General features: G+C 36.1%; 2 protein-coding genes across 3 annotated transcripts in view; one reads left to right on the forward strand and one right to left on the reverse strand.

The window, feature by feature from the left end:
* The window catches only part of LOC136035618 (centrosome-associated zinc finger protein Cp190-like), a 70349-nt gene extending 55289 nt beyond the window's left edge, over window positions 1-15060 (forward strand). The window contains exons 10-11 of one of the 2 annotated variants that reach the window (XM_065717504.1): window positions 3883-3938; window positions 10581-15060. In XM_065717504.1, coding sequence (XP_065573576.1) covers window positions 3883-3938; window positions 10581-10769 — 245 coding nt within the window. In that variant the 3' untranslated portion in view covers window positions 10770-15060. The remainder of the gene's footprint in view (window positions 1-3882; window positions 3939-10580) is intronic. The other variant, XM_065717505.1, reaches the window with a different exon arrangement.
* A 6193-nt stretch (window positions 15061-21253) lies between these two features.
* LOC136035619 (glycine--tRNA ligase-like) lies at window positions 21254-26972 on the reverse strand. The gene has a single exon (XM_065717506.1). The coding sequence runs from the start codon at window positions 26808-26810 to the stop codon at window positions 24930-24932; it is 1881 nt and encodes a 626-aa protein (XP_065573578.1). The 5' UTR covers window positions 26811-26972; the 3' UTR covers window positions 21254-24929.
* Window positions 26973-27701: the final 729 nt, after the last annotated feature.

The raw sequence follows: 27701 nt of genomic DNA on the forward strand, positions 1-27701 counted from the left end.
TTTATTTGAAAACCCGTCAATCATACGAAATGAAAAAGACGGAGCACGAACATATAAATATTAGAAAATATATAAGAACATACCAGAAGAGACATAACTAGAAAGAGACTTAACTAATAAAAGGGCAAACAAAATAGCACTAAAATGAATAAAACGAAAACAGATCTATTGTAAAAGGAGATTATACCAGTCATGATCTACTATTTTAATATTGTGTCTTTTGATTGAATTTTCAACTGCAACATGAGGGTCGGTTATGTGATACTTTTTAATGAGGATTGAGTTTCTGTACCAGGGAGGAAAACGTAGGAGGTATTTAGCAAAACGGAAGAAAAGCGCATGGATTTTAGACGGTTCAGCCTTCGAGAATAATTTCCAAAATGGTGCCAGGTACTGAATATGAAGTAAAACAGTAGCGTTGTATAGGCTGGCAAGGAGGGGCCGGCTAAAACGGAATTTAATTGAGACTATGGAAGCATACGAGCCGGAGATTCGTCGATTGAGGTGTTTGATCAGTAGAAGACGTGTATGCCTTAGAGACGAGCCAATAGGGACTCCGAGGTAATTTATGTGGTCAGCAGTATTCACGAGATTTTCACCAAAAAGCAGTGAAGGCACGTGTGTGGTTTTTTGCCAATTGAAGAGAACTCTCGGTTTTCTAAGTGTTAAAACTGAGGCCAAGTTTTAGATATTCGGTTTTAAGCGTTTCAAAAATGTCAGAAGCTTTTTGTAATGTTCTACTTAAGTTCAAGACGTCGTCGGCGTAGCATACTAAGGAGGTGTCTATAGAGGAAAGAATGCATGAGGTTGGGCATTTATCTTGTGCTTGAAGAACATAACTATTGAAAAAATGAGGGGAGGAGACAGCTCCCTGGCGGGCACCTTTCAAAACGGGGACTAATTTTTTATGAGGCCGGGGAGGCAAATTTTTGTCGGGAGGAAGCTTTAGGCCAATGGACAGCCTCGAGTACATATCATGTAGGGATCGAACTATGCAGGGATTCAGACCTCGTTGTGAAGCTTTTAATAACATTGCAGCGTGTATGAGTGAATCGAATGCACGGCTGATGTCATGACTAGCTAAGGCTATGCTCTCTCCAGAAAAATCCGCATCGAGTAGCACACTCACTACAGCCGTCAAGGCATCGGCACAACCAGTGCGGCGCTTAAATCCGAATTGATGTGGCGGGGTGTAGCATTTAGTTTCCAGTTCATTAATGAATAGAAGCTCGAATAGTTTATATAAAGATGTGGCGACTGTAATGGGGCGGAAAGACGAGCATTTGATGTCATTTTCCCCTTTCTTCGGAATGGGGGTAAGATCCCCTACGCAGAAGGAGGAGGGAACAACACCTTGCGTGAAGATCATCTCCATAAAAACCGAAAGATGCATAGCGAGAACCGAACCACCATGTTTAATATGGATAGCGCTAACACGGTCATTTCCGCAAGAAGACTTATTTTTCAACCGACGAATTGCTTGAATAACCGACTCTAAACTGACAATAAAATCACCGTGCGGAAGCTTATCAAGGAACTCATCCAATTCTCTCTCGTACACGTCTTCAAGCTGGGGGTTAGGAGCAGCAAATTCACTCGCATAATAAGAATACCAGTCCTCGACAGGGATTTCAGACGGCGACAACAGAGGGGTAGGCTTTGCCAAAGATACAGACTTGAAAAGAAAATTTCGATCCTGTTTTGCACGGGTGGAATAGCTATCAACGAGAGATTTGCGGTGGAGGGAGAGCTCCTTCGAGAATCTACGCTTCGTAGTCAGTCTGATGCTATTAATGATACCAGATCTTGGGCGCCCACAGTCTTTCCATACCGAAAACCAGAATTTTGCTCGATGACAAGCGGCTACCAGCGAATGATTTTCGGTTCATTTTTGCACCATCCCTTTACGAACTTTTACTTTAGGTACCGCTAACCTCTCAGCATGAAGGAGAGCGTGACAAATTTCAGTACAATAAATATTGAGACATATATATATATATATATATATATATATATATATATATATATATATATATATATATATATATATATATATATATATATATATATATATATATATATATATATATATATATATATATATATATATATATATATATATATATATATATATATATATATATATATATATATATATATATATATATATATATGTTCTGTTGTTGTGCTGAAGACGACCCTTGGATATACGGCCGAAATATTCACTGAATTGAGTTCCACTGTCTTGAGAAAATTTCCCTATTATTTCTAAGTTGTGTTTGTTTTATGTTTATACTTCACATAGAGAACAGTCTGCATACAGTACACATGTTCTATGTCTGTGTACCAACTATTGGATGCGCAAGTGGATATTTTAGCACGGGAGGGGGCACCTGAAGCCTCAGAAAGTGCAGTTTTAGGCAAACAGTTTTTAGTTTTTTTAAGAGGTTTGTCAGATCAAGGGATAACTGCTGTTTGGGAAGAATTATTATGCACAATTTGGCATTTAGCGTGTATACTGACGGAAAGGGTTCTGCCCTATAATCTTCCCTCTTAGGTTTGGCTAATGCTCCATTAAGAGCATAGTTAAAATTTATTATCTGATGGAAAGTATCTAGAAAGGAAGGGGGTCCTTGGGAGTCGGCATTCAGACCTAATATATAGACCAATATATGTTTCTTTTAAGTTTTGACATCGCTTTTGTACTTTCATTTGATAAAAGCTTGTTTGTATTTTCTTCTTACTCAAAGCAACAGCTGTGTAGTTCATCTTCCTGAATGGAGTAGATAGGAAAACTAATTGTTTGAATTGTTGAAATTAGGTTTTATTGAACGTGTTTTCTTTGTGGAAACTATTTTCCCTTGCCATAATGAGATCTGTGCTCTCTCCCCGTTGCCTTTTCCCCGTATATACTGTTCCCTGTTCCCTACCTGAGTTAGGTGGCCGTAAGTTACTTATCCTATCCCCCCACCCCTCCCCCGAAATTTTTATCTGACTCGTAAAAACATAGGAAAAACGTATATAATGGTATGTTTTAATTATTTTTGTGAAACAACCCCCTTCCCTCCCAGTAAGGAAAAAATACCTCAACCGAACAAAATACCTGGATATCCCCTTGTATAGGTTATATAACCTACACGTCGCCTAAAACCAAGGCTCTATTCCATTTAGGCTAAAACGCCAGATGAGTTTGCTCCCATGTATACTAATTTTCAGTGGTTCCTGTGCAACAAAACTCTTGTTTAACTGGACCCCTATGTAACTGAATTTTCGTGCAACTCGACCCCCATTCAAGTGAACCGCCATTCAAATCAACCGCAATTCAACCATCATTTTATTCAATCTTCATGCAACTGAACCCCCATTTTTCCAATCTTATTTGACTTAACCCCCGTTCAGTCCAACCCTACTGGGCTTTTTTTTAAGTCGCTTCAATGGAAAATTATTCTACCCTCATATAAAAACAATTATCTTTCTGTTTCCATCTTTTTGTTTTCCATATATGAAAATATGCGAAAATTGTCGTGCCCAAGGCCCAAAACCTCTTGAATCTCATGGTTACAGCACTTGCTGTAAATTAGTACAGAGAACTGTAAATTTAGTACAGTAGAATTAGACAAGGTCCAAGTGGACGTTGGTCCACTATGGACCAACGTCCATAGTGGCCAAGAGCTTAAAAACACGTTAAAAAACTTACTCTCTTGTAAGATAATTTGACATTAATGCTGATTCAGGAATGATAGATATTATTTAAACTCATCTTAATGGTAAAAGTTGATTTAAATGTGGGTATAGTTGAACGGAGGTTCAGAAGGATATCTCTCTTCCAGTATAAGGATCCATAAGAAAAAATTATAAGGTTGAAACATTATTTTATTTCAGCAGTTGGGCTGCCATCCGATTTGCCTGCTGGTTCGGACATTTCAACTGGAAATCAGGTAAGTCCTTTTTCTCTACCACTTCAATTAAAAGTTTGTGTTCTGTAAAAGTTTAAAAAAAACGACTGGAATAAAGTGACTAGGCTAATGTTACATAGTGTGTGATTTTGCCGAAATATCTGCTCTCTCATTTCGTCGTAGCACTGGCTGAAAATCACCATTTTTTTTTTGTCGTCTTATAATTAAAAATTATGACTGATTATGAGAATTGAAAATTATTAATTAAAATTATTCAATTATAATTAAAATTAAAATATTAAATCGTAATTAAAATTATGAGAATTGAAAATTATCCTTGTCTTTTTTTATAATTATCAGGTTTTGTCTTTGTTTTTTCAATCATTTTATCTTATGTCATGCATAGTCAGTGGGTTCTCACAACGTGGGATCTTTTATGTGACCCAGTGCTAACAATCTCTAAATCCTGTAAAGTAAATATATCTCTTTAATAGTAGCTTAAGATTAATATACTCTTCCCCCTCTCTCCATATAATTTTTGTAAAAGCCATGTCTGTAATATTGTATAGTGAAATTAAATGTTTAAAACCTTGATGTTCCAACTTGTTTATACAACGGCAAATCCCCCTCCCCCAAAAAAGTTCTTTCATGAGAAATATAACTTTTTGTGGTTGATTTTTCACCTGTTTTTCTTATTCTTAAATTTTATCCCCACTACTACCACAAGCTATATAATTGAATGATGTTTTTCTCTTTATTAAATGCTGAAATTTAAATTCTTCCTAATTTTCTAAGACAAATGTGGTTTGGTGGATTGTTTTTAACTTCTTTTTGTGGTTGATTTTTCACCTGTTTTTCTTATTCTTAAATTTTATCCCCACTACTACCACAAGCTATATAATTACATGATCCCCTTTATTAAATGCTGAAATTTCCATTCTTCTTAATTTTCTAAGGCTAATGTGGTTTGGTGGATTGTTTTTAACTTATTTTTGTGGTTGATTTTTCACCTGTTTTTCTTTCTCTTAAAGTTTATCCCCGCTACTACCACAAGCTATATAATTGCATGATGTTTTTCTCTTTATTAAATGCTGAAGTTTCAATTCTTCCTAATTTTTTAAGACAAATGGGGTTTGGTGGATTGTTTTTAACTTATTTTTGTGGTTGATTTTTCACCTGTTTTTCTTATTCTTAAATTTTATCCCCACTACTACCACAAGCTATATAATTGCATGATGTTTTTCTCTTTATTAAATGCTAAAATTTCAATTCTTCCTAATTTTCTAAGACAAATGTGGTTTGGTGGATTGTTTTTAACTTATTTTTGTGGTTGATTTTTCGCCTGTTTTTCTTATTCTTAAATTTTATCCCCACTACTACCACAAGCTATATAATTGCATGATGTTTTCTCTTTATTAAATGCTTAAATTTCAATTCTTCCTAATTTTCTAAGACAAATGTGGTTTGGTGGATTGTTTTTAACTTAATAAAAAAAAACAAAAAAAACTAGTTTTTTTAACTGAAAGTAAGGAGCGATATTAAAACTTAAAACGAACAGAAATTACTCCGTATATGAAATGGGTTGTCCCCTCCGCAATCCCTCGCTCTTTACGCTAAAGTTTTTAATTGTTTTAAAAAGTAGAATTGTTGCAAACAGTCAAACCTTAGCGTAAAGAGCGAGGGATTGCGGAGGGGACTTAAATATGGCACTAGAAATTTTTATTTACGTTAGAATGAGCCCTCGTGCGACATTCTAGGACCACTTGGTCGATACGATGACCCGTGGAAAAAAAAAAAAAAAAAACGCGCACCCGTGATCTGTCTTCTGGCAAAAAATACGAAATTCCACATTTTTGTAGATAGGAGCTTGAAATTTTTGCTACAGGGTTCTCTGATACCCTGAATGCGATAGTGTGATTTTCGTTAAGATTCTATGACTTTTAGGGGGTGTTTCCCCCTATTTTCCAAAATAAGACGATTTTTCTCAGGCCCGTAACTCTTGATGACAAAGTCTAAATTTGATTAAACTTATATATTTAAAATCAGCATAAAAATCCAATTCTTTTGATGTATCTCTTAGCATCAAAATTCCGTTTTTTAGAGTTTCGTTTACTATTGAGCCGGGTCGCTCCTTACCACGAACCTTACCACGAAGCCGGGTTACCACGAACTGTTTGATTTTGTGGTTGATTTTTCACCTGTTTTTCTTATTCTTAAATTTTATCCCCACTACTACCACAAGCTATATAATTGAATGATGTTTTTCTCTTTATTAAATGCTGAAATTTAAATTCTTCCTAATTTTCTAAGACAAATGTGGTTTGGTGGATTGTTTTTAACTTCTTTTTGTGGTTGATTTTTCACCTGTTTTTCTTATTCTTAAATTTTATCCCCACTACTACCACAAGCTATATAATTACATGATCCCCTTTATTAAATGCTGAAATTTCCATTCTTCTTAATTTTCTAAGGCTAATATGGTTTGGTGGATTGTTTTTAACTTATTTTTGTGGTTGATTTTTCACCTGTTTTTCTTTCTCTTAAAGTTTATCCCCGCTACTACCACAAGCTATATAATTGCATGATGTTTTTCTCTTTATTAAATGCTGAAGTTTCAATTCTTCCTAATTTTTTAAGACAAATGGGGTTTGGTGGATTGTTTTTAACTTATTTTTGTGGTTGATTTTTCACCTGTTTTTCTTATTCTTAAATTTTATCCCCACTACTACCACAAGCTATATAATTGCATGATGTTTTTCTCTTTATTAAATGCTAAAATTTCAATTCTTCCTAATTTTCTAAGACAAATGTGGTTTGGTGGATTGTTTTTAACTTATTTTTGTGGTTGATTTTTCACCTGTTTTTCTTATTCTTAAATTTTATCCCCACTACTACCACAAGCTATATAATTGCATGATGTTTTCTCTTTATTAAATGCTGAAATTTCAATTCTTCCTAATTTTCTAAGACAAATGTGGTTTGGTGGATTGTTTTTAACTTAATAAAAAAAAACAAAAAAAACTAGTTTTTTTAACTGAAAGTAAGGAGCGATATTAAAACTTAAAACGAACAGAAATTACTCCGTATATGAAATGGGTTGTCCCCTCCGCAATCCCTCGCTCTTTACGCTAAAGTTTTTAATTGTTTTAAAAAGTAGAATTGTTGCAAACAGTCAAACCTTAGCGTAAAGAGCGAGGGATTGCGGAGGGGACTTAAATATGGCACTAGAAATTTTTATTTACGTTAGAATGAGCCCTCGTGCGACATTCTAGGACCACTTGGTCGATACGATGACCCGTGGAAAAAAAAAAAAAAAAAAACGCGCACCCGTGATCTGTCTTCTGGCAAAAAATACGAAATTCCACATTTTTGTAGATAGGAGCTTGAAATTTTTGCTACAGGGTTCTCTGATACCCTGAATGCGATAGTGTGATTTTCGTTAAGATTCTATGACTTTTAGGGGGTGTTTCCCCCTATTTTCCAAAATAAGACGATTTTTCTCAGGCCCGTAACTCTTGATGACAAAGTCTAAATTTGATTAAACTTATATATTTAAAATCAGCATAAAAATCCAATTCTTTTGATGTATCTCTTAGCATCAAAATTCCGTTTTTTAGAGTTTCGTTTACTATTGAGCCGGGTCGCTCCTTACCACGAACCTTACCACGAAGCCGGGTTACCACGAACTGTTTGATTTTGTGGTTGATTTTTCACCTGTTTTTCTTATTCTTAAAGTTTATCCCCGCTACTACCACAAGCTATATAATTGCATGAGGTTTTTCCCTTTATTAAATGCTGAAATTTCCATTCTTCTTAATTTTCTAAGACTAATGTGGTTTGGTGGATTGTTTTTAACTTAATTTTGTGGTTGATTTTTCACCTGTTTTTCTTATTCTAAAATTTTATCCCCGCTACTACCACAAGCTACATAATTGCATGAGTTTTTTCTGTTTATTAAATGCTGAAATTTCAAATCTTCCTAATTTTCTAAGACAAATGTGGTTTGGTGGAATGTTTTTAACTTCATTTTGTGGTTGACATCGGGGGCTTGGGTGCTGTATTACTAATACATTTGGGTCATTGATTCATTCACAGGCGATGTTGGAGCTGATTAGGCGTGGGGTTGTAATTGATTTCGTCGGTCCACTGTTTTATATGTATCGCCATCTAAAGGTGGCCTGAAAATTGAGGGGTCAATCATCACGGTTGATATCCCTGTGAATATAGGTATTAAACAGGGCGTAATTACGTCACCGATGGTGTATAATAATGCAACACTGCCAGCTCAGGATAGCATACCGATTTCGTGTGTTGTAAAAGCTACTAACGCGTCAGTATTATGTTATCCATATGACTTGCTAAACTTGAGCCGGTCATTGTCTACTCTAGAGGAGAGTTTTAATGTGATTTCGAGCGAATTTAGAAAGATTGGTTTGAATCTTAACGCTGGGAAATCACAGTGAATCTCACTTCAGTGAATCTTGGTGGAGTACCCGTTGCCCCATCTCTCAAGAACTTATTATTTAGGTCCACCTCTTGAAGATTCAATACCTTCAACAAGAAAGTTATTGGTGGCTAGAACTGAAAAGAAAATCCGGGCTGCTTATGCTTCTTTACTGCTGTCGCAATTAAATATGACAAAAAAGCTTCTTGCGAAAATGTATATTGCTGTTGTTCTTCCCCATGTTTTGGGATTATTCTGAATGAAAGTGAAAAGAAGTAGATTAGAAAGCTATTTTTTCGTTATACAAAGTTTCTTCTGAGTGTTCCCGTATGGTCCCGTAACACCCCATACTTACAAAATTACGGAGTTCTCGACCCGGTCGTACAGCTGGATAATTGATGTGTAAAACTGTCGCCAAAGGAGGTTTGCCACCCTTGAAGTGTTTCACTTTTTTGAAAAATCTAGTTTATTCGTGTTTTTGTTTTGTATTAATTTGTTCCTATTTTTGAATGTGTCTTTCTTTTTCTTCTTTTGATAATCCATCGCCATGTCTATATATATATATATATATATATATATATATATATATATATATATATATATATATATATATATATATATATATATATATATATATATATATATATATATTATGTATATATATATATATATATATATATATATATATATATATATATATATATATATATATATATATATATATACATATATATATATATATACATATATATATACATAAATATATATATATACATAAATATATATATATATATATATATGTATATATATATATATATATGTATATATATATATATATATATATATATATATATATATATATATATATATATATATATATATATATATATATATATATATATATATATATATATATATATATATATATATATATATATATATATATATATATATATATATATATATATATATATATATATATATATAATCTCAAAATTTGTTAAGTAGTCTGAGTTAAAGTAAAATAAAGATGCACATTCCCAAACTAAATCTTGCCCAAATTTCATAAGTTTTGACCAAACGTAATATGTTTCGCCTAAACATAACAAATTTTGCCCGAAAATCATTAATTTTGTCCAAATGTAAAACACATTGCCCAAATGCACATTGACGAGTTTGACGTACGTTGCCGAACGTACAAACATTGACGAGTTTCAATGGCAAAGCTATTGGCTTCGACTGACTTTAAAATTTTTGTGAGAGGTTTATTAAGAGCTACAATGGGGTCGATAATGCCGAACCGGTGTGACACTGACGGTTTTATAGCCCACCCTCATAAATTAAGCTTAAATTTAGACCGCTTAACGCAGCTTTCAAAATCTAAACGCATCTTTCTTTTACTAATTTCAGAAAAATATTCTAAAATGGAGACATAACAAAAAAATACAGCAAAACTTAACCAGTGATTAATTATAAAACAAGAGCCAAGAGCTCATATGGCACTTGTGACGAGGTCGGAACCTAAAAGCAGACTCGGTTATATTGATAATTTGTACAGGTTCCTGACATACCTACCAATTTTCATCGTCCCAGCACGTCCAGAAGCACTGAACGCGCTAAAGCACTAGAAATCCTTCATGTAAAAATTGGGATCATCGGGATTCGAAGTCGGGACCCCTCACACAATTAGCGAGAATCTTACCCCTAGATCAGCGACCAACACTCTTAAAACAACAATAATTTGTCTTATCGCAAATAAAAATCCTTTTCAAATAACTTTCGCTCGCTGCCTTCCAGATGGTTGAATCGGGGAAGTGACTATTTCTATTTTAATCTGGTCTGGTCCCTAATACGCCTGCCAACTTTCATCGTCCTAGCTTATCTGGAAGTGCCTGAACTAGTAAAACCAGGACCGAAAGAAATTGTGATCGCTATAAGGCACTTGGCTGACGGGCAAATGCCATAAAAAGATGCTACTATTCAACCTAACAGCGGGAACAACTCAAGATAATGTGAGGGGGGGCAAGGATTTATCGTTCATTTTTTAATGAAGATGCGTGAAATGTATTTTAAAGTCTAGGAGTGTCATTTCTCTCCCAATTATCACCGCCTGTTTCCTAAGACTTTGAGTTATCCCTGCCTAATAGAAGGCCATTGTCTCTAGTTGTATTATCAATACTCGTCCCCCAGAAAAGAACTGAGTTATATTTAAGTTGAATGTATTTCTCTCTTGCTTTTAGGAAGGAATTATGCAGTCAGTTGTTGAAGACTCAGAAGAAAATAGCACGGTTCTTATGGCCAATTCAACAATAATAAATCCAGATGGTTCACTGACAGTTATGCTTGAGGGCAGTGATACCTATACTATAATACCCGCTGATTCTTATCGGTATACTGAAGATGGCTCTCTACAGATTTTGCAGGACTGAATTTCTGTTTTATTTATGTGAATGAAACTTAACTTAGTATATTTTCCGGTAATTAGGCTTCATAGGATCTGATATGTTGAAGAAACAAAGTGGCTATGAACTGACTAGAATATCCAGAATTTTGTTTCGAGTGACTGAACATTTCGCACTTTGCAGCGTTCTTAGGCTTCTTGTTTTAGTTGCAAATCTATTTTCCGGGCCCGCCAGTCTCTTTAATGAAATTCACAATAATGATTGTTCAACCATAATTAACCTCCTAGCTATCAAAAACATTTCAACTAATACTTGGTTGTGTGTGTGTGTTTGAACAACAAAAGCTAACATTGCGGAAAACTTAACGTCAAAGAGGAATTTGCCCACTCGGCCTCCCCCAGATTTTGAAAAAAAAAATTTTGGGGTTTTTCATCTAAAGATATTTTTGTACTTTTTTTTATAAAAAAAAAAAATTGTGGCAAAATCCTCCTCCTCCTGTATTTTGAAAAATATGTTTTCAAACTTTTCAGATTGGGCGTTGTAGGAAGCCAAATTCAGTTTACTTTCAAACAACACATTTAAAATATAATCACTGTGAGTTGGATGAGGAATTACGAGGTTCTTTAATACCCACTCCTGGTACTTTAGGAGAAGAAGGGTGATTTTAAACCAAGCTTCGTCACTGCCTTAGACTTTTTTGGACTTCAGCCAATGATGAATGATTAAAACAAACTTCAGGCTATAAATAATTCGAACGTCGTTAACTACCACTCGAAAGCCCTTTACCCCTGTTGTTCTTAGTGTAAATTAAACAAGAAAAATTTGGTGAAGATAAACCGTGTACTCGGGAAATTTTCTTTCCTTGTATATTCAGGAACATATGCGATGTAAACTATATATGTGTATGGGCATTGCAGTCAAATAATGTGCAAAAAATATCTTCAGACGAAGTTTAAAAGGGAATTTTATGTGGTTTTGTCGGTCCTTTGGCTACCTCCATCCTGTCATCATCGTTTGATTTTGTTATGAGTATGTGTAATATTTTTATTTTATTTAAATAGAAAAAAGAAACTCGTATAAATTGGGAAAAATAATTGTTGTAAATATGTCTTTGTTCAGATACATGGGAAGGAAAATTTTCGGGGGGACAATAGTTTCTTTATTTGATATTTATAATAAGGAGTGTCAAGAAATTCGGCAAAAATTAAGAAACTGAAAAGGGGCCTTCCCAGTGGATACGGATCTGCTTTTGTTGCTTACACAGAGAAAGCTTAAATTCTACACCCTTCATTAGTTTCAATTTTATTAAAATTAAAATAAAATTACTTTTTAACAAAATTACTGATGAGGGGCTCTAAAGCAAAAATAAAAACAAATTGGGGAACAGCTGGTGTTAATAGTTACGCATATTGCTTATCTGTATGAAAATCTTGGCATCGAGGATTGAGATGAACATCATAATTGGTCACTTCTTGAGCCAAATCAATTACCCCTTTTTAATTTTTGTCAGCTTTAACTGTCAAAGCGCTTGATTTTAAATTTAGTATGCTTTTATTCTCTTAAGCCTTGTCCTAATTAGTTTAAAAATGGTCATAAGCATTCACTACCCTAAGAGCCTTATCCTTAAATTATGGAAAGCGGATCGGTCTACTTTTAGTTCAAGACTAGGGAAAACTGTGAGTATCGCATTATCAATATAGTAGACTTGTAAATGAGTGAATTGATAAGGATTTATGGGACTCGATTTTTTTTTCGGGTAGAATTCACCACCCTAAGACCCGTAAACTTATATTATGAAAAGTGGATCGGTCTACTTTTCATTCAACACAAGGGAAAACTGTGAGTATCGCATTATCAATATAGAGGTAAAGTAGACTTGTAAATGAGCGCATTGGTGAGGATTTATGGGACTCGATTTTTTTTTTCGGGTAGGGTATTATTCACTACCCTAAGAACCATATCCTCAAATTATGGAAAGTGGATCGGTCTATTTTTAATTCAAGACTAGGGAAAAGTGTGAGTATTGCATTATCAATATAGAAGTACAGAAGACTTGTAAATGAGCGCATTGGTGAGGATTGAAGGGACTCGATTTTTTATTTTTTGAATCTTCACAAACTCCACTTAATCAATGTAGTGGCTTGTCATAATTGGCAGAAAACGGTAATATTGATTCTTGTTTTTTTTGGCTATAACATGAATAAGGCTAATAGCCCTGTTCATTTTAGTTTTGAATTAAGTTTCCATTACTCATTAGCAAGGCAGTATCAAGCGGGAGAGGCTAGCGTACTTAACCGTCAAAAAAAATTTTCTAACTCGTAAAAACGTGACAAAAATCCATAGAAATAAATTTTTCATATGCGTTCTAATTTTTTTTTGTAACCCTCTTCAGGCCGAAATTTACCAATAGGCTTGGGGCTAGAGGCGCAATAAGCTACCACGGTAGTTTTATTTTTTACCAAAAATTTACTGATATGACTTATCGTTGAAATGAATTTTAACAGCGCAGTTGAAAGTAAATTTAAAACAACACAGGAATTCCATGGCCACTTATAAACTGTCATAGGTCTCCCAAGAATGGTAGTTAAGAGTTCAGTATCACCCCTGTATTTCATTACTTTCGGCTCGTCAGTTGGGGTCTGTTCAATGCTTCAACTATCCCTAAATTTTCAGGAATTTCCTCGAAAATTATGCGAAATCAGAGCGACAAAAATGCTTCGGCCTAGAAGTGTTGAAGCTTGATATTCGGCCCTAATCCTCCCTTGAAAAAAATAAACCCTCTTCCCGAAAAAAATTCTGGATACTCGCTAGCTAATTTGGAAAAACTACTGGAAATCAAGAAAATTTGAGCGTTGCCTTTTATGACCCTCAGTAGCGCTACAATGGCTAAAATAGGATATTCTCGGTTCTTCCAAACGGAGAACTGGAAACTGTTGGTTCATGTTTTTTTTTACCACATTCATGGTTTCATTTCAATTCCGTGGCATTTCCTAAGGATTTCAAGCCATTTTTAAAATTAAACATAATTTCATATTTTCCTTAATTCTAATAATTTAATTCCTACATAAGAGGATTGGAAGAGACCACACCCTCTTTTCATTCTGGAACTTGTTGCTGGGTATTCATTCAAACTAATATGAATAAAAAATAACGGTATCTATTCAATTGTTTTTCATCTTAACTTTCTAAGAATTGTGAATTCTTACTACTTTATACGCCAATAAGAATTCTTATTAGCGCTATTCGGTTTGATTCTCGTAAAATTAAGAATGTTAATTGCTGTTATTTGCCAATTAAAACTAGTGATTACAATAAAAACGAGGCTTAAGAATAACGGCTAATAGTTAGCAAATAGATACATTGAACTAAAATATACAATTAATAGCAATTGAAAAGAATTTGGCAATTTTCAATAGGTAATTTATTCAGTAACCGATTTCATTAATTCAGCTCGAGTACCGTGGTTGAATAGGTTTTTCATAAGCAAGTCTTAACTTAAAATATTAAGTTAGGTCCTTCAGTTAATTGCACCAAATTCAGCGTTTCTTATGCTCTCACTTATCTGCTGGCTAATAAACCGTGTCTGTTAAGCGTCTTAATCGGTGCAGTGAGCCTTAGAAAGCTTATACACCAACCCTGAAGAGCAGATTTCACAAAACGATTAGAAGAGGCCACTCCTTTCTTTCCTCTTTTAGTCTTGTTATTGGTTGATATAATTAGGATCATAAGAGGCTATGCTTTACTTGTCTTTGTGACAAATAGTAATTCTAAATCAGTAACAGAGTACTGTTTCAATACTAAAAAAAAAAGGATAAAGATCCTCCTGAGCCATTGCTGGTGCATAGGGCATCGAGTCGACGTTTCAGTTGGTGAGTGTTTTTTTTTTTTTTTTTTTTTTTTTTTACAGGGAGAATTAGCAAGCTTGTCGCCCAACCTTGCTGCAGCGGGGATCGAACCCGGATGCCCCGTATTACAAAGCAAAGTATCAATCCACTCTACTACAACAGGTTTTTTAATATTAAAATGGATAAGGAAAAATACAACAGGAGTCTGCTCTAGCATTATAAGGGCTGTTAATCTTATTCATGGTTTGATCCCAAAACAAGAATCTATTACCGCTATTTGCCGATTAGGAGGACAGCACATTAGGGGTTCTAAGCTCTTCAGATATTTTTTGTTTTTTTTCTTGATTATTTTTTGTTTCTTACCTTATGGCAGATAACATTTTAATTTTGAACAATTTTTCGTTTTGGATTAAATAACTGTAAGTGTATTTTATGTCAGACTTTTTCATTTTAGTAAACCAGTGTTTGTGACATATGTGATCTTGGGTGTACTTAGAAAGTGATTGGAAAGATTTAGCAGCCTAATATCCAGGAAAATACCTTTGCCCCTGGGATTGGCCAGGTCGCGTTTAAGGCCGATTCACAATGAGACTTTTCACAGATTTTCTGATTGGCTCAAATTAACGCTATATATTGGTGATGATGCAAACAGGGATAAAAGATGCCGCCGTGCATAGAATAAGTGTGCTAATAAAGAGTAGATGTTTATGATGGTCTTTTCAGTCAGTATTCTGTGGTAGTACAGTGGATTAATCTCTGCTTGGCATTTTTGGGTCCAAAAGGGTTTAATTCTAGGTATTGCAAAGTTGGGTTACTGGTTTGGTACTTGTCCCTACAAAAAATACCTGAAAACTGAAACAGTGGCAATTATTGACTCCACATAAGCCGTTAATGCTCTGGAGAATCTTTACTCCCATAGAGTCATTCCACCCACTGCCACACAACACCACTTCAAAATTTTTGAGTCGAAACTTGCAAAACTTTTAACTGTTCTAAGTTTCACTTGAGCATGTCAATCAGGTTACAGGGCTTATCAAATCTCTTCAAATGTTAAAAACGTCGATTACTTTCCCTGCTGATACGTTCCACCCAAAAAAGTGATAGGCTTTCGAACAGGAAGGTGCTTAGGTTTTTTTTCGAGGGGTGAAGGGACAAATGACCTTAATTCTTTTTTTTGGGGGGGGGGGCAAATGTCCCTAGGTTTTGTTTGAGGGAAGGGGAGGTAGTACAAATCTTTTTTTTGTAATTTGAATAAGAGGTGGCAAGAAATTCAACGAAATGTATGATTTCGGAAGTGGGTGGGGCAAGGCCACACATCCCTTCCCCCGTCGGGCGTACCAGCTTTTGAGTATATGTGGGGAAAGTCTAGCCGAGGAAATTAAAGTATATTTTGCTACTATATTATGACGAAGTCATCTCTTTGGTTCTCTGTGATTTGACAAACTTGTTTATGGATACCCAAGCCGCATCCGAGGGAGGAGGAGCAGGGGGTTTGAACCTCCGAAATGTTCGTCCGACTCGTAAAAATGTAACAAAAATGAATATAAATAAATTTTTGATGCCTTTTTAGTTTTTTTTGGTAGACCCCCCCCCCAAAAAAAAATCTTTGTACAACTTTGAAAATCTTTCGTAATTTTTGAATTAAAATCAAGTTACCATCAATCCATGGTTTAATGGAGGAAAAGGCAGGGCACATGATAGTCTGAGTGAGAGGCATAGCTGGCGTAAGCCCTTTTGAGGATTGTATAGCAATAATGTCAGTTTTCCTTGTCGATAGATAGTCTATCATCTGTCTATCCATCTTGAGACACAACTTAGGACAGACCGGGATTTTTGGGTTGATTCAAGACGGACAATATTAACTGGGCTTGTATGCAAAAAGGGGGAGGGACTGAATTTGCATGGACTCAAAATCAAATTCGCTTGGAAATTGGCAAATGATGTCATTTTGGGTTGTTTAATGACAGGTAATGTTGACTGAACCTGTTTGCAAAAGGTGGGGGGGCAGACCAAATTTGCTTGGTCTCACAGGTGGACAAGTGACCTAAGCCTAATAGGCTCGCCTGCTTAAAGTGTCTGGCAGACTAGCCTGACCAAGTAGGCTACCATGTTTTAGGATTGACGACACATGACCAACAAGTCCCCTGGACTCGCAGGCTAACGGGGAGACCCTGTACCCCCTGTGCATGCCTCAATGCTTCTGTTATTATTTAAACTTTGGAATTACAGCGGAGCAAAGACTAAGAACGAGGAACTTTGCTTTAGGCTGAATGCATAAAACATAACAATATAGATCGTAAATTGTGGCTTTCCAACATTTTATCCAGAGATCAGATTTCTATTTTATGGCACCTGGTAGACATATAGCGATTGCAAATTCTGTCGGTCGGTCTGTCCCGGTTTTGCTACTTTAGGCACTTCCAGGTAGACTAGGACGATGAAATTTGGCAGGCGCATCAGGAACCAGACCAGATTAAATTATAAATTGTCGTTTCCTGATTTTATCATCTGAGGGGGGGAGTGGGGGACGGTTTAATCGGAAAATTAGGAAAAAAGGAGGTATTTTTAACTTACTAACGGGTGATCGGATCTTGATGAAATTTGATGTTTGGAAGGATGTCGTATCTCAGAGCTCTTATTTTAAATGTCGACCAGATCCGGTGATATTGCAGGGATTTGGGGGGGGACCTAAAAACTTGGAAAACGCTTAGAGTGGATTAGTGGGGATGAAACTTGGTGGGAAAAATAATCACAAGTCCTAAATACATGACTGACATAACCGGATCTGCTCTCTTTGAGGTAGTTGGGGGGGGGGTTGTTAATTCTGAAAAATTTGAAAAATAAGGTATTTTTAACTTACGAAGGAGTGATTGGATCGTAATGAAGTTTGATGTTTGGAAGGATATCGTGTTCCAAAGCTCTTATTTTAAATCCCGACTCGATCTAGTGACATTGCGGGGAGTTGGTGGGGGAGGGGGGGCTAAAATCTTTGAAAACGCTTAGAGTGAAGGGATTGGGATGAAACTTGGTGGGAAAAATGATCACAAGTCCTAGATATGTGATTGACATAACTGGAACAGATCTGCTCTCTTTGGGGGAGGGTTAATTCTGAAAAATTAGAAAAACAGAGGTTTTTAACCAACGAAGGAGTAATTAGATTTTAATGAAATTTGATGTTTGGAAGGAAATCGTGTCGCAGAGCTCTTATTTTAAATCCCGACTGGATCTGGTGACATTGGAGGAGTTGGGGGGTAGACCTAAAATTTTGGAAAACGCTTAGAGTGGAGGGATCGGAATGGAACAGGGTGGGAAAAATAAGCACAACTCCTAGATACGTGATTGAAATAATCGGAACGGATCCGCTCTCTTTGGGGGAATTGGGGGGGGGGAGAAGGGTTAATTCTAAAACGTAAAAAAATGAGGATTTTAACTTACGAAGAAATGATCGGATCTTTATGAAATTTCATATTTAGAAGGACCTCGTAATTCAGATCTCTTATTTTAAATCCTGACTGCATCCAGTGCCATTGGGGGAGGGTGACCGGAAATCTTGGAAAACGCTTAAAGCGGAGAGATCAGGATGAAACTCAGTGGGAAGACAAAAGCACAAGTCCAAGGTAAGTGACTGACATAACCGGGCCGTATCTGCTCTTTTTTTGGGGGGGGGGGAGTGATTCGAAAAAATTAGAAAAAAATGAGGTATTTGTAACTTACCAAAAGGTGATCAGATCTTATGAAATTTGATATTTAGAAGGATCTTGTGCTTTAGAACTCTCACTTCAAATCCCAACATTGGGGGGAGTTGGAGGGGGAAACCGGAAATCTCGGAAAACGCTTAGAGTGGAGAAATTGGGATGAAACTTGATGGGAAAAATAAGCACAAGTTATAGATACTTGATTAACATAATTGGAACGGATCCGTTCTCTTTGGGAGAACTACGGGTTATTAACTTGGAAAAATTAGAAAAATTGAGGTATTTTTAACTTAAGAACGGGTGACTGGATCTTAATGAAATTTGATATTTAGAAGGAACTCATGTCTCAGAGCTCTTATTTCGCTTTGGCGAGTTTGGTGCTTCTGGACGTGCTAAGACGATGAAAATTGGTAGGTTGTCAGGGAGCTGCACAAATTGACTTGATAAAGTCGTTTTCCCTGATTCGACCATCTGGAGGGCTGAAGGGAGAGGAAAACTTGAGGTATTTTTAACTTACGAGTGGATGATCGGATCTTAAAGGTTTTTGACATTTAGAAGGATCTCGTGACTCAGAGCTCTTATTTTAATCCCGATCGGCATTAAGCCTCTGATTTTCCCTTTAAAGCAATCTATTGATTCTTAAGATTTTGCTAGAGCTCATGCCATATGAGCTCTTGGCTCTTCCGACCTCGTCACAAGTGCCATATGAACTCTTGGCTCTTGTTTCAATTTGTTAATTTTGGGGAGGTTTCTGAAATTGTTTGCGATATTTAACCCTTAAAATGCTTCAAAGGGACTCAATTAGTGTGATCGTCTGATAGTGCTTAAAAATGAAGCTTCTGAATCTTTTTAACTTTGGAAAAACTAAATATGGCATAAATACCTTAAAGTTATTTCCAAAACTAGCATTTCAACTTCAATATCATTATACTACTTCTGGAAAATGGGACAAATAAAAAGTTTTGTAAGACGATATTTTCAAATTTTCCATTTGGTAAAATCTCCATTTGCTAAGCTTTTTGTAAATACTGCTCAATAATCTTTGAGCAAGAGGTACTGAATGGTTTTTGCACCATACAATTGCCCACCAAGATGCTCCATAGATTGCCCACCAAGATGCCCCATGGACCGCATGTAACTTGCCCCATTCTCTGAACTAAATATGCTTGTGTGATTGGAACCAGCCCATAAATTGGCGTTACAGAAATCTTTCCGTCTTTTCATTTTTGGAAAGACAATTCAAATCTACCAGGAATAGAAAGGTAGTTCTGCGAGACAAGAATAAAATATAGGAAGCTACAGTGTTGACAGTGGGCTAATATGGCTCTGAAGTGTGGGTGCTCCGAAAAACGGACGAAGATTTGCTTTATGATTTCCATAGAAATTGCCTACGGATTGTTCTAGGTACCCGGCTAACTGATCTTATTTTGAATAGTAAATTAGGTTAGGTTGTGCTTTGTATGGAAGCAACCTAAAAATGACCGGAACCCAAACTGGAATGGTGACATAGTACACTTTTCTTTTAAGTGGTGAATAATCAGAAGATCAAACATCTTTGCAAAATGCTTGACACACATATGATGAACATGATAATTTTTATTTACTCTTTTTCAGAATTGGGCCAACCATTCGCTTGCACAAATTGTCCAGAACCACACCAATGTTGAAAACCATTTGAAAAGTAATGCAAGGAGAAGAGGTAACATGTGGTGATAAAGCACTCAGCTCAAATGCTTTCAGTTCCAGTCAATAATTTCTTCTTTCTAAGAATGTGTTGTCACAATGGAATTTGGTTTCTGAATAGAATTAAGCAGCGAAGCTATCTCAGTATCGAATCTTCTACACTGATTTTGGGTTTTACAATCTGAATTTTGAAATGGGAAACCCACTCAGACTCTGGGATGATATCAATTCCCTCATGGTTCTGCTTCCCAGAAAGAGGATGAGACCTCCCAAAGTAAATTGCGGCACTTACAATCTTTTTGGCTGCAACCAGCTTAACTGCCACTAGATGCTTCTTTAGAATATAGAATAAATCCCAATCACATTCACAACCCTAGTCCTTGACGTCTCGCAATCGTTCCAGAGCCGCAACATCAACTTCGCTGCAGCACAGGCCAGCACTAGAAAAGGGCTACTAGACCATTTGTATTCCTCACTCTTTGTAACATATACGCCTCGCTGGAATCACCACCTTATCAAAACATTTCAGTGCATATATTATTTGTCCAGAGTATAGGTTTAGTTGCAACCTTATTTAATTTTCACTTAGATTGATATTCGTATGTATTAATTAGTGTTAATATTAGTATTAATAATTAGTTATTAATATTTTATGTTGAGGATTCTTTGCAATTGCTCTCTAAGAATTAAAGTCTCTTCTCCTGCTACTGATTGAAGACTCGAAGTTTTAGCTGGTTTGAGAACTTCTGTAGTGCCAAATATGTTTAAGCCTGGTAAACGAGCCACCAGCTTGTCTGATCCGACTATGGATCTCTTTGTATATTACCCCTGTTTTCTTTACTGTGCTATCTAGATATTTAAACTTAAAAACCTATTCTATATCCGAGGGGAGATCCCGTGACAGATACACTTTTAGTTTTTGAGTCATTTATCTTCAGACCAAACCGCAGTGCTTTTTCTCCCACAACATCTAATCACTGTGTGAGTTTCCGCTTCTCGGATTTGAATAGACTGATGTTGTATGTGAATTCTATATCTGCAATTCTCTTTTCTTTTTTGATTGGGATTCCGTAATTTATGCATCGATGCAGGATGTAGTCTATCCCTAGTATGAAGAGAAAATGGGACAGGACACATCCTTGTTTAATTCTGGAGATTATCCTGCAATATCTTGATTTACCTAAATATCTGTACTCTCGTATAGAGCCAAAAATAGCTTTAAGAGTTTGTCAGGGACGAAATAGTCCTTGAGGATTTTTCAGAGTGTATCTCAATTGACAGAACCGAATGCTCTCTTGAAGTCTATAAAAATCAGATATGGTTTTGGTCTCCATTCGTTTGTCTCTTCAAACATCATTTGTAGTACAAAAATGAGATCCACTCAGCAGCGGCTTGGGCAGAAACCGTGTTGTTTGTCTCTTAATGCTTATCAATCATTGGCTGGATCCGGTGCAGAGATGTGAGGGTAAGAAGCTTTCCCAGAATAGAGAACAAACTGATTCCTCTCCAGTTGTTGTGCAGTATGATCTCAAGTTTTTCGAATGATTTTATAAAAGTACTTCGCATCCACTCTTTCGGGACAGCCTTGGCAACCCACTTTGTGCTAAATAGTATAATCTAGGCTTTAACACAGGATCTAACAGACATCTTTAGCACTTCATCAGATATTCTGTTGTTTCCCTGAGCTCTTCCATTCGTCAGCTTCTTTGTCACAGAAACTGTTTGAGTTTCTTTAAGAGGAAAAGCTTTAACTTCAAGAATAAACAAAGGAGTGTGCGGTATATTGGGGGATTTATTGGTTCCGGACGGTTTAAAAAACTTACGCAGTGGTTGGCCAAGACTTTTTCTTTCTATCTCTTCTGTAACTATTTTCTATTTTTGTCTTTAACAGGTCAATCAGTTTTTTACCGCTTGCCGATCATCTCGATAGTGACCCTTTAGACCGTCTTGGAATCTCCTTTTTTTATGCCGTTTCTTCATTCACTACTTTGCTCTCCAGAAAAGTCCTTTTGTCAGATCTCGCACTTTTCTTTACGAACTTCTTTTTATCTCTATATGCCTGCAGCTTTATTACTAATTCTTTCTGGAACCCTGCTGAAACTACATGTTGTTCCAGAGTTTTTCTTTCATGTATCAAAGTTCCAAGCTTTATCACAGATCCATCAGTCTTTGTGTCTCTTTTTAGTTCCAATTACTTCCTTTGCATCATCATTAAATGGATAAAAGTTCCAAGCTTTATCACAGATCCATCAGTCTTTGTGTCTCTTTTAGTTCCAATTACTTCCTTTGCATCATCATTAAATGGATCAAAGCTCCAAGCTTTATCACAGATCCATCAGTCTTTGTGTCTCTTTTAGTTCCAATTACTTCCTTTGCATCATCATTAAATGGATGAAAGTTCCAAGCTTTATCACAGATCCATCAGTCTTTGTGTCTCTTTTAGTTCCAATTACTTCCTTTGCATCATCATTAAATGGATCAAAGTTCCAAGCTTTATCACTGATCCATCAGTCTTTGTGTCTCTTTTAGTTCCAATTACTTCCTTTGCATCATCATTAAATGGATGAACGTTCCAAGCTTTATCACAGATCCATCAGTCTTTGTGTCTCTTTTAGTTCCAATTACTTCCTTTGCATCATCATTAAATGGATCAAAGTTCCAAGCTTTATCACAGATCCATCAGTCTTTGTGTCTCTTTTAGTTCCAATTACTTCCTTTGCATCGTCATTAAATGGATCAAAGTTCCAAGCTTTATCACAGATCCATCAGTCTTTGTGTCTCTTTTAGTTCCAGTTACTTCCTTTGCATCATCATTAAATGGATCAAAGTTCCAAGCTTTATCACAGATCCATCAGTCTTTGTGTCTCTTTTTAGTTCCAATTACTTCCTTTGCATCATCATTAAAAGTGTTGCTTATGCTACTCTGTATAGTGTCCACATCGCCCTCTCATTTCTATAATTCTGATGTGCTTAATTATTATAACATCTTTTTGATCGGATGACTTGAAACATCTTGTTTTGACTTAATATTTACATCTGTTTCTTGATCGGATGCCTTGAATAATCTTTTCAGCTATGGGGTTGTTGTTTAAGAATACCTTAAAATCAGATCCATTTCATCTGACCTCGGTCGTATTCTTATCCTAAGGTGCACCACATACGGAGTCAAATATGTTTTGATTGGCGCTGTCATAGATAATGTCTTAGTTGGATTTTTTTTTACCACTACTGAGCATAGAAGATCAGACTTGCCTCCAGGTCCTTTGCTAGATCCCTCAGGGATACCAAGTACAGCCACTTTGTTTAACTCACCCAGGGTCTTATCAACTACATACACACTTCTTGAATTTTTTACACAAAATACACTCCAGCTAATTCTGAGGGAGTTGGAACTTCTTAAAGATCGTAAATCACACACTTTGGAAAGATTTTCCAGCCCTTCGTACATCTTGCCAACATTTTTTCTATTTCAATAGCATTGTCCTCCTCCTTTATATGTCGAAGACATCGCATGTTTAAGCCTGGTTCTTCCGTTCTTAAGGTTGTTTGACACAGAAACTATGTGAATTTTTTTGGGAGTATTGGCACTGAAGCCTGGTAAACGAGCCACTAGCTTGTCCGATGCGAACTCTTCCGTTCTTCAGCTTGTTTGATACAGAAACTATATGAGTTTCTTTATGAGTATCGGTGTTGATTTCAAGAATAAGCAAAGGAGTGACCGGTATATTGGGGGATTTATCGCTTCTGGATGGTTTAAAAAACTTTCGCAGTGGTTGGCCCAAACTTCTTCCATCTCCCTCTCTTCTGTAGCTATTGTTCCATTTTTGTCTTTAACAGGACCATTATTTTTTACCGCTTGCCGATCACCTCTATAGTGATCCTTTAGACTGTCTTGGAATCTCTTTTTTTTCATGCCGTCTCTCCTTTCAGTGCCTTGCTCTCCAGGAAGGTCCTTTTGTCAGATCTCGCACTTTTCTTTACGAATTTGTCCTTATCTCTATATGCCCGCAGCTTTATTGCTGCATCGTTCTGGAACCCTGCTGAAACTAAATTTTATTTCAGGCTTTTTCTTTCATGGATCAAAGTTCTAATATTTATTAGAGACCCTGGTCTTTGTGTCTCTTTTTATGTTTAAAAACTTCCTTTCCATCATCACTGAAAGAGTTGCTTATACTACTCTGTATAGTGTCCACATCTCCCTCTATTTCTTTATACTTCAGATGTGCTTGATTATTCCAACATGTATTTTTAACTTAATACATACAGCTGCTTCTTGGTCGGTTGCCTTCAAGGATCTTTTTAGCTACAGGCTTGTTGTCTAAGAGTACCTGAAAATAAGATCTAATTCATCTGACCTCGGTGATAGTCTTATCTTGAGTTGCATCAAATACGAAGTCAATTATGTTTTTTCTTACTCCTGGCATAGATGATGTCTCAGTTGGATTTTTTACCGCTATTGAGTAAAGAAGAGAAGACTTGCCTCCGGGTTCTTTGCTAGACCCCTCAGTAATGTCAAGTACAGATACTTGGTTTAACTTTGGTTCGTATTCTTGCACTTAAGATCGTGCTAATAGTTTTGTTTTATTTCTTCCATTTTTTACTAACTTTTCCTGATTTATGTTCGTACTTGAACAATTCACCTTCCACAGATAAACGAGGGCCCCTGAATTTCACCTCACGGTCCTCTTTGATTGCTTTCTGCAAAAGTGGTTTTCAGAGCGTTGCCAGCAATTTTCTCGGCCTGTGTAATTTCACAATCATTCGCAAACAGAAAAAGTCGTTCCGTAATTTTCAAGCCTTCATTATTGCGTATATATTTCACTTATTGCGAAACTTCAATAATCACTGACTGTCACTGTATTCCAAATGTAATTTATTCCAAAGTTAAATCTTGATTCAAAATTATATCAATGCTCACATGTCAAATGCTAAACGATAATTGATTTTACGTAAAAAGCTAAAATTCAAAAGGGCCACCAGCCCCTTAAAATTTCCCAAAATTTGTTTTTTGAATATTTGGATCTTGCAGTAGCCCATTTAACTTTTCCAGAAGTCAAATCGTTTAATATATTTACGACATTGCTGACCGGAACTCTATACTGCAGCATAGAGTCCCGGTCCCTAAGAGTCACCGAATGAGGTTTTCTTAGGGTTATATCGTCCACTGTCAAGATGAACGGTACACCAAGTTCATCTTGACGGGCATAGCGTCTTCCAATTGACGCAGCTGAAGCATCTGTCGTAAACGTTATATTTTCTGCCTCCAAATCTTCACATATTCGACCAACCATATTCATGATTTCGGGATCTTTACGTATTGGAAGAACACAACACTTGTATGGAGCAACCATCGGTGGAAATGAGAAGAAAGTTCGATCGGAACTTCCTTCTCTTATTTTAAAATTATGCTCCAACAAAACGTACATTATGCGCCCAACCCCAAAGGAGGGCTCAATGACAGCTGGCACAAATTTTTCTTCTTCCACTCGTTTTGTGCATTTTTTTACTTTTACCATCTTTGAAGTGATGGTGAAGTTGGTGCCATTTACTGGCAACTCAACTTGATCTTCTTTTTCAATTTTTTCAGCTATGATTTTTTCATGTTTTTTTAGCTCTTTGATCAGAGCTTTTGCTGCTTCTTTTCCATATTTTTGGATGATTGCAGATGAAACAGGAGCAAGGGTTATTTCCTTTATTTTAGCTTCAGAAAGCTTTCTATCAGCTCTCATATCAGCACCAGTTGCCTCCGAATGCCGTGTCAGATCATAGGTTGACCTATCAGCACAACCAACGCATTCAATCCATCCATATGAGGTATGGCATTCGGCATCCCAGCAATCTTGGGCATAGAAGGCCATTTCATTCGGCAGGTGTTGCCTAAATCGAATTTTTTTTTGGTCTACACCGACCATTAGTAAAAACTGGTATATCTTGCCTATAAAATAGGCAAGATGCTGATTACTGATAATATGATCAGCAACAGCGTCACCAAGTTTTATATTTTTTGCATCTTTTTTCTCCATTTGCGCCTGAGCTGGAAGCAAGGGAATGCTTAATCCTGCGACTGTGGAAAAACATTTATGACATCCCTCCTGTGGGTCATAAAAGTGTTGAATTTCAGCCAAGAGAAATTCCCTGGCTCGCAGAAGCCCATTTCTTGGAGAGATCTCATTTCTGTAGGCAGGTCCAATTTGAACAGCGGCAAAAGGCAGTTGCCTGTGTACGTAGTCGTACAGGCGCGCAAAATTGAGGAAAATGCCTTGCGCTGTCTCTGGCCGGAGATATGCCTTAGTTTGGCATGTTGGATCGGGTCCAACATAAGTCGAAAACAGGAGATTAAATTTTTTATATTCTCCTTGATCCTTCGTTGTCTCAACTTTCTTGTATTGAGTTTTATCTTTGACCATTAGGTCACAAAATTTTTCGACGTGACCCGACTCCACCAAAACTTTTTCTGGTGTTAGAGCAGCGCATTCCACCTGGACCATTTTTTCTTTTTGAATGAAGTGTTTGCGAAACAAAGAAATTATGTTTTCTTTTATTTCGCAACCGATCGGGCCATAGTCCAATACGCCTGCTATACCTCCGTAGATTTCGGCAGAATTGCAGTAGAAAAATTTTCGCCTGACGAGATTATCCAATCGATTTCGGATATGCCTAGAGGGCTCTTTTTCTTCCACTTCGGTATTCTTAATCGCTAAATCATCGTTAACAAGTTTGTGACTTGTACTCAAATCTTTATCTGCAGGACTTAATTGTTTAAATATCCAAATGGATGCTCCTACAAATGCAAATGCAACAGAAGTGCCTATTATGATAGGCACACTTTTAGTTTTGCTGAACATTTTGAAATGATTTTCATTGTCTGATTCATGCCTCTTTATTAACAGAATGACGTCAAGATCCTTGCCCAGCCATGACGTTTATATAAAAATTGAGTTGCTTTGGATACTTGATAGGTTGCTAACTGAAGGACGTGGCTATGGTTTTATAATTATGATGACGTCACTCGTACGTTACTACCGTGATGTATTGTGGGGCGCTTCGCGCCCCCCCAAGCCCTCCCGCGCGCGTAAGTCGTTACGCGCCATATTAGTTACGCGCCATTGTAGTTGTGTCCCTGTGTCCCATCTGTGAATATAGATAGATTTATATATGTGTTTCAAACTACGTAAAATTTGCGAATATACAACATTCTTGGCTTTCCCACTACTGGGAGCTTTCCGTTTCCAATTGCCAGCAATTGATCTGAAAATGTTTGACCAGAGTCATCGTTACACAGACAGACAACTTATTTTTATATATATAGAAGATATATATATATATATATATATATATATATATATATATATATATATATATATATATATATATATATATATATATATATATATATATATATATATATATATATATATATATATATATATATATATATATATATATATTTTCTTTTTAGTTTTTTTTTGTAGTTTTTACCTTTTTTAGTTTTTTTCTTCTTTTGTATTAATGCTAAAGCCAAGGTTCAAACCTTACTATACATCAAGGTTCTACCATGATGTATATAAAAGATTCCAAAAGTGTATTTTGATTTATTTTCATCTTTTATATTTATGGAAAAGAATTCAAAAGTGTATAATTATTTCAATCTGATTTGCTTTCAAAATAATTACTCGTGGGGTAATGTTGCAACCATGCCTTACATCAAATTTATTATGTTAGGAACCATGTTTTAG

The sequence above is a fragment of the Artemia franciscana genome, chromosome 14, assembly GCF_032884065.1.
Source record: "Artemia franciscana chromosome 14, ASM3288406v1, whole genome shotgun sequence".
Lineage (NCBI taxonomy): Eukaryota > Metazoa > Arthropoda > Branchiopoda > Anostraca > Artemiidae > Artemia > Artemia franciscana.

Excerpts from the sequence above, each read along its gene's own strand:
- LOC136035619 (XM_065717506.1), bottom strand. The coding sequence starts at position 26,810 with ATGTTCAGCAAAACTAAAAGTGTGCCTATCATAATAGGCACTTCTGTT.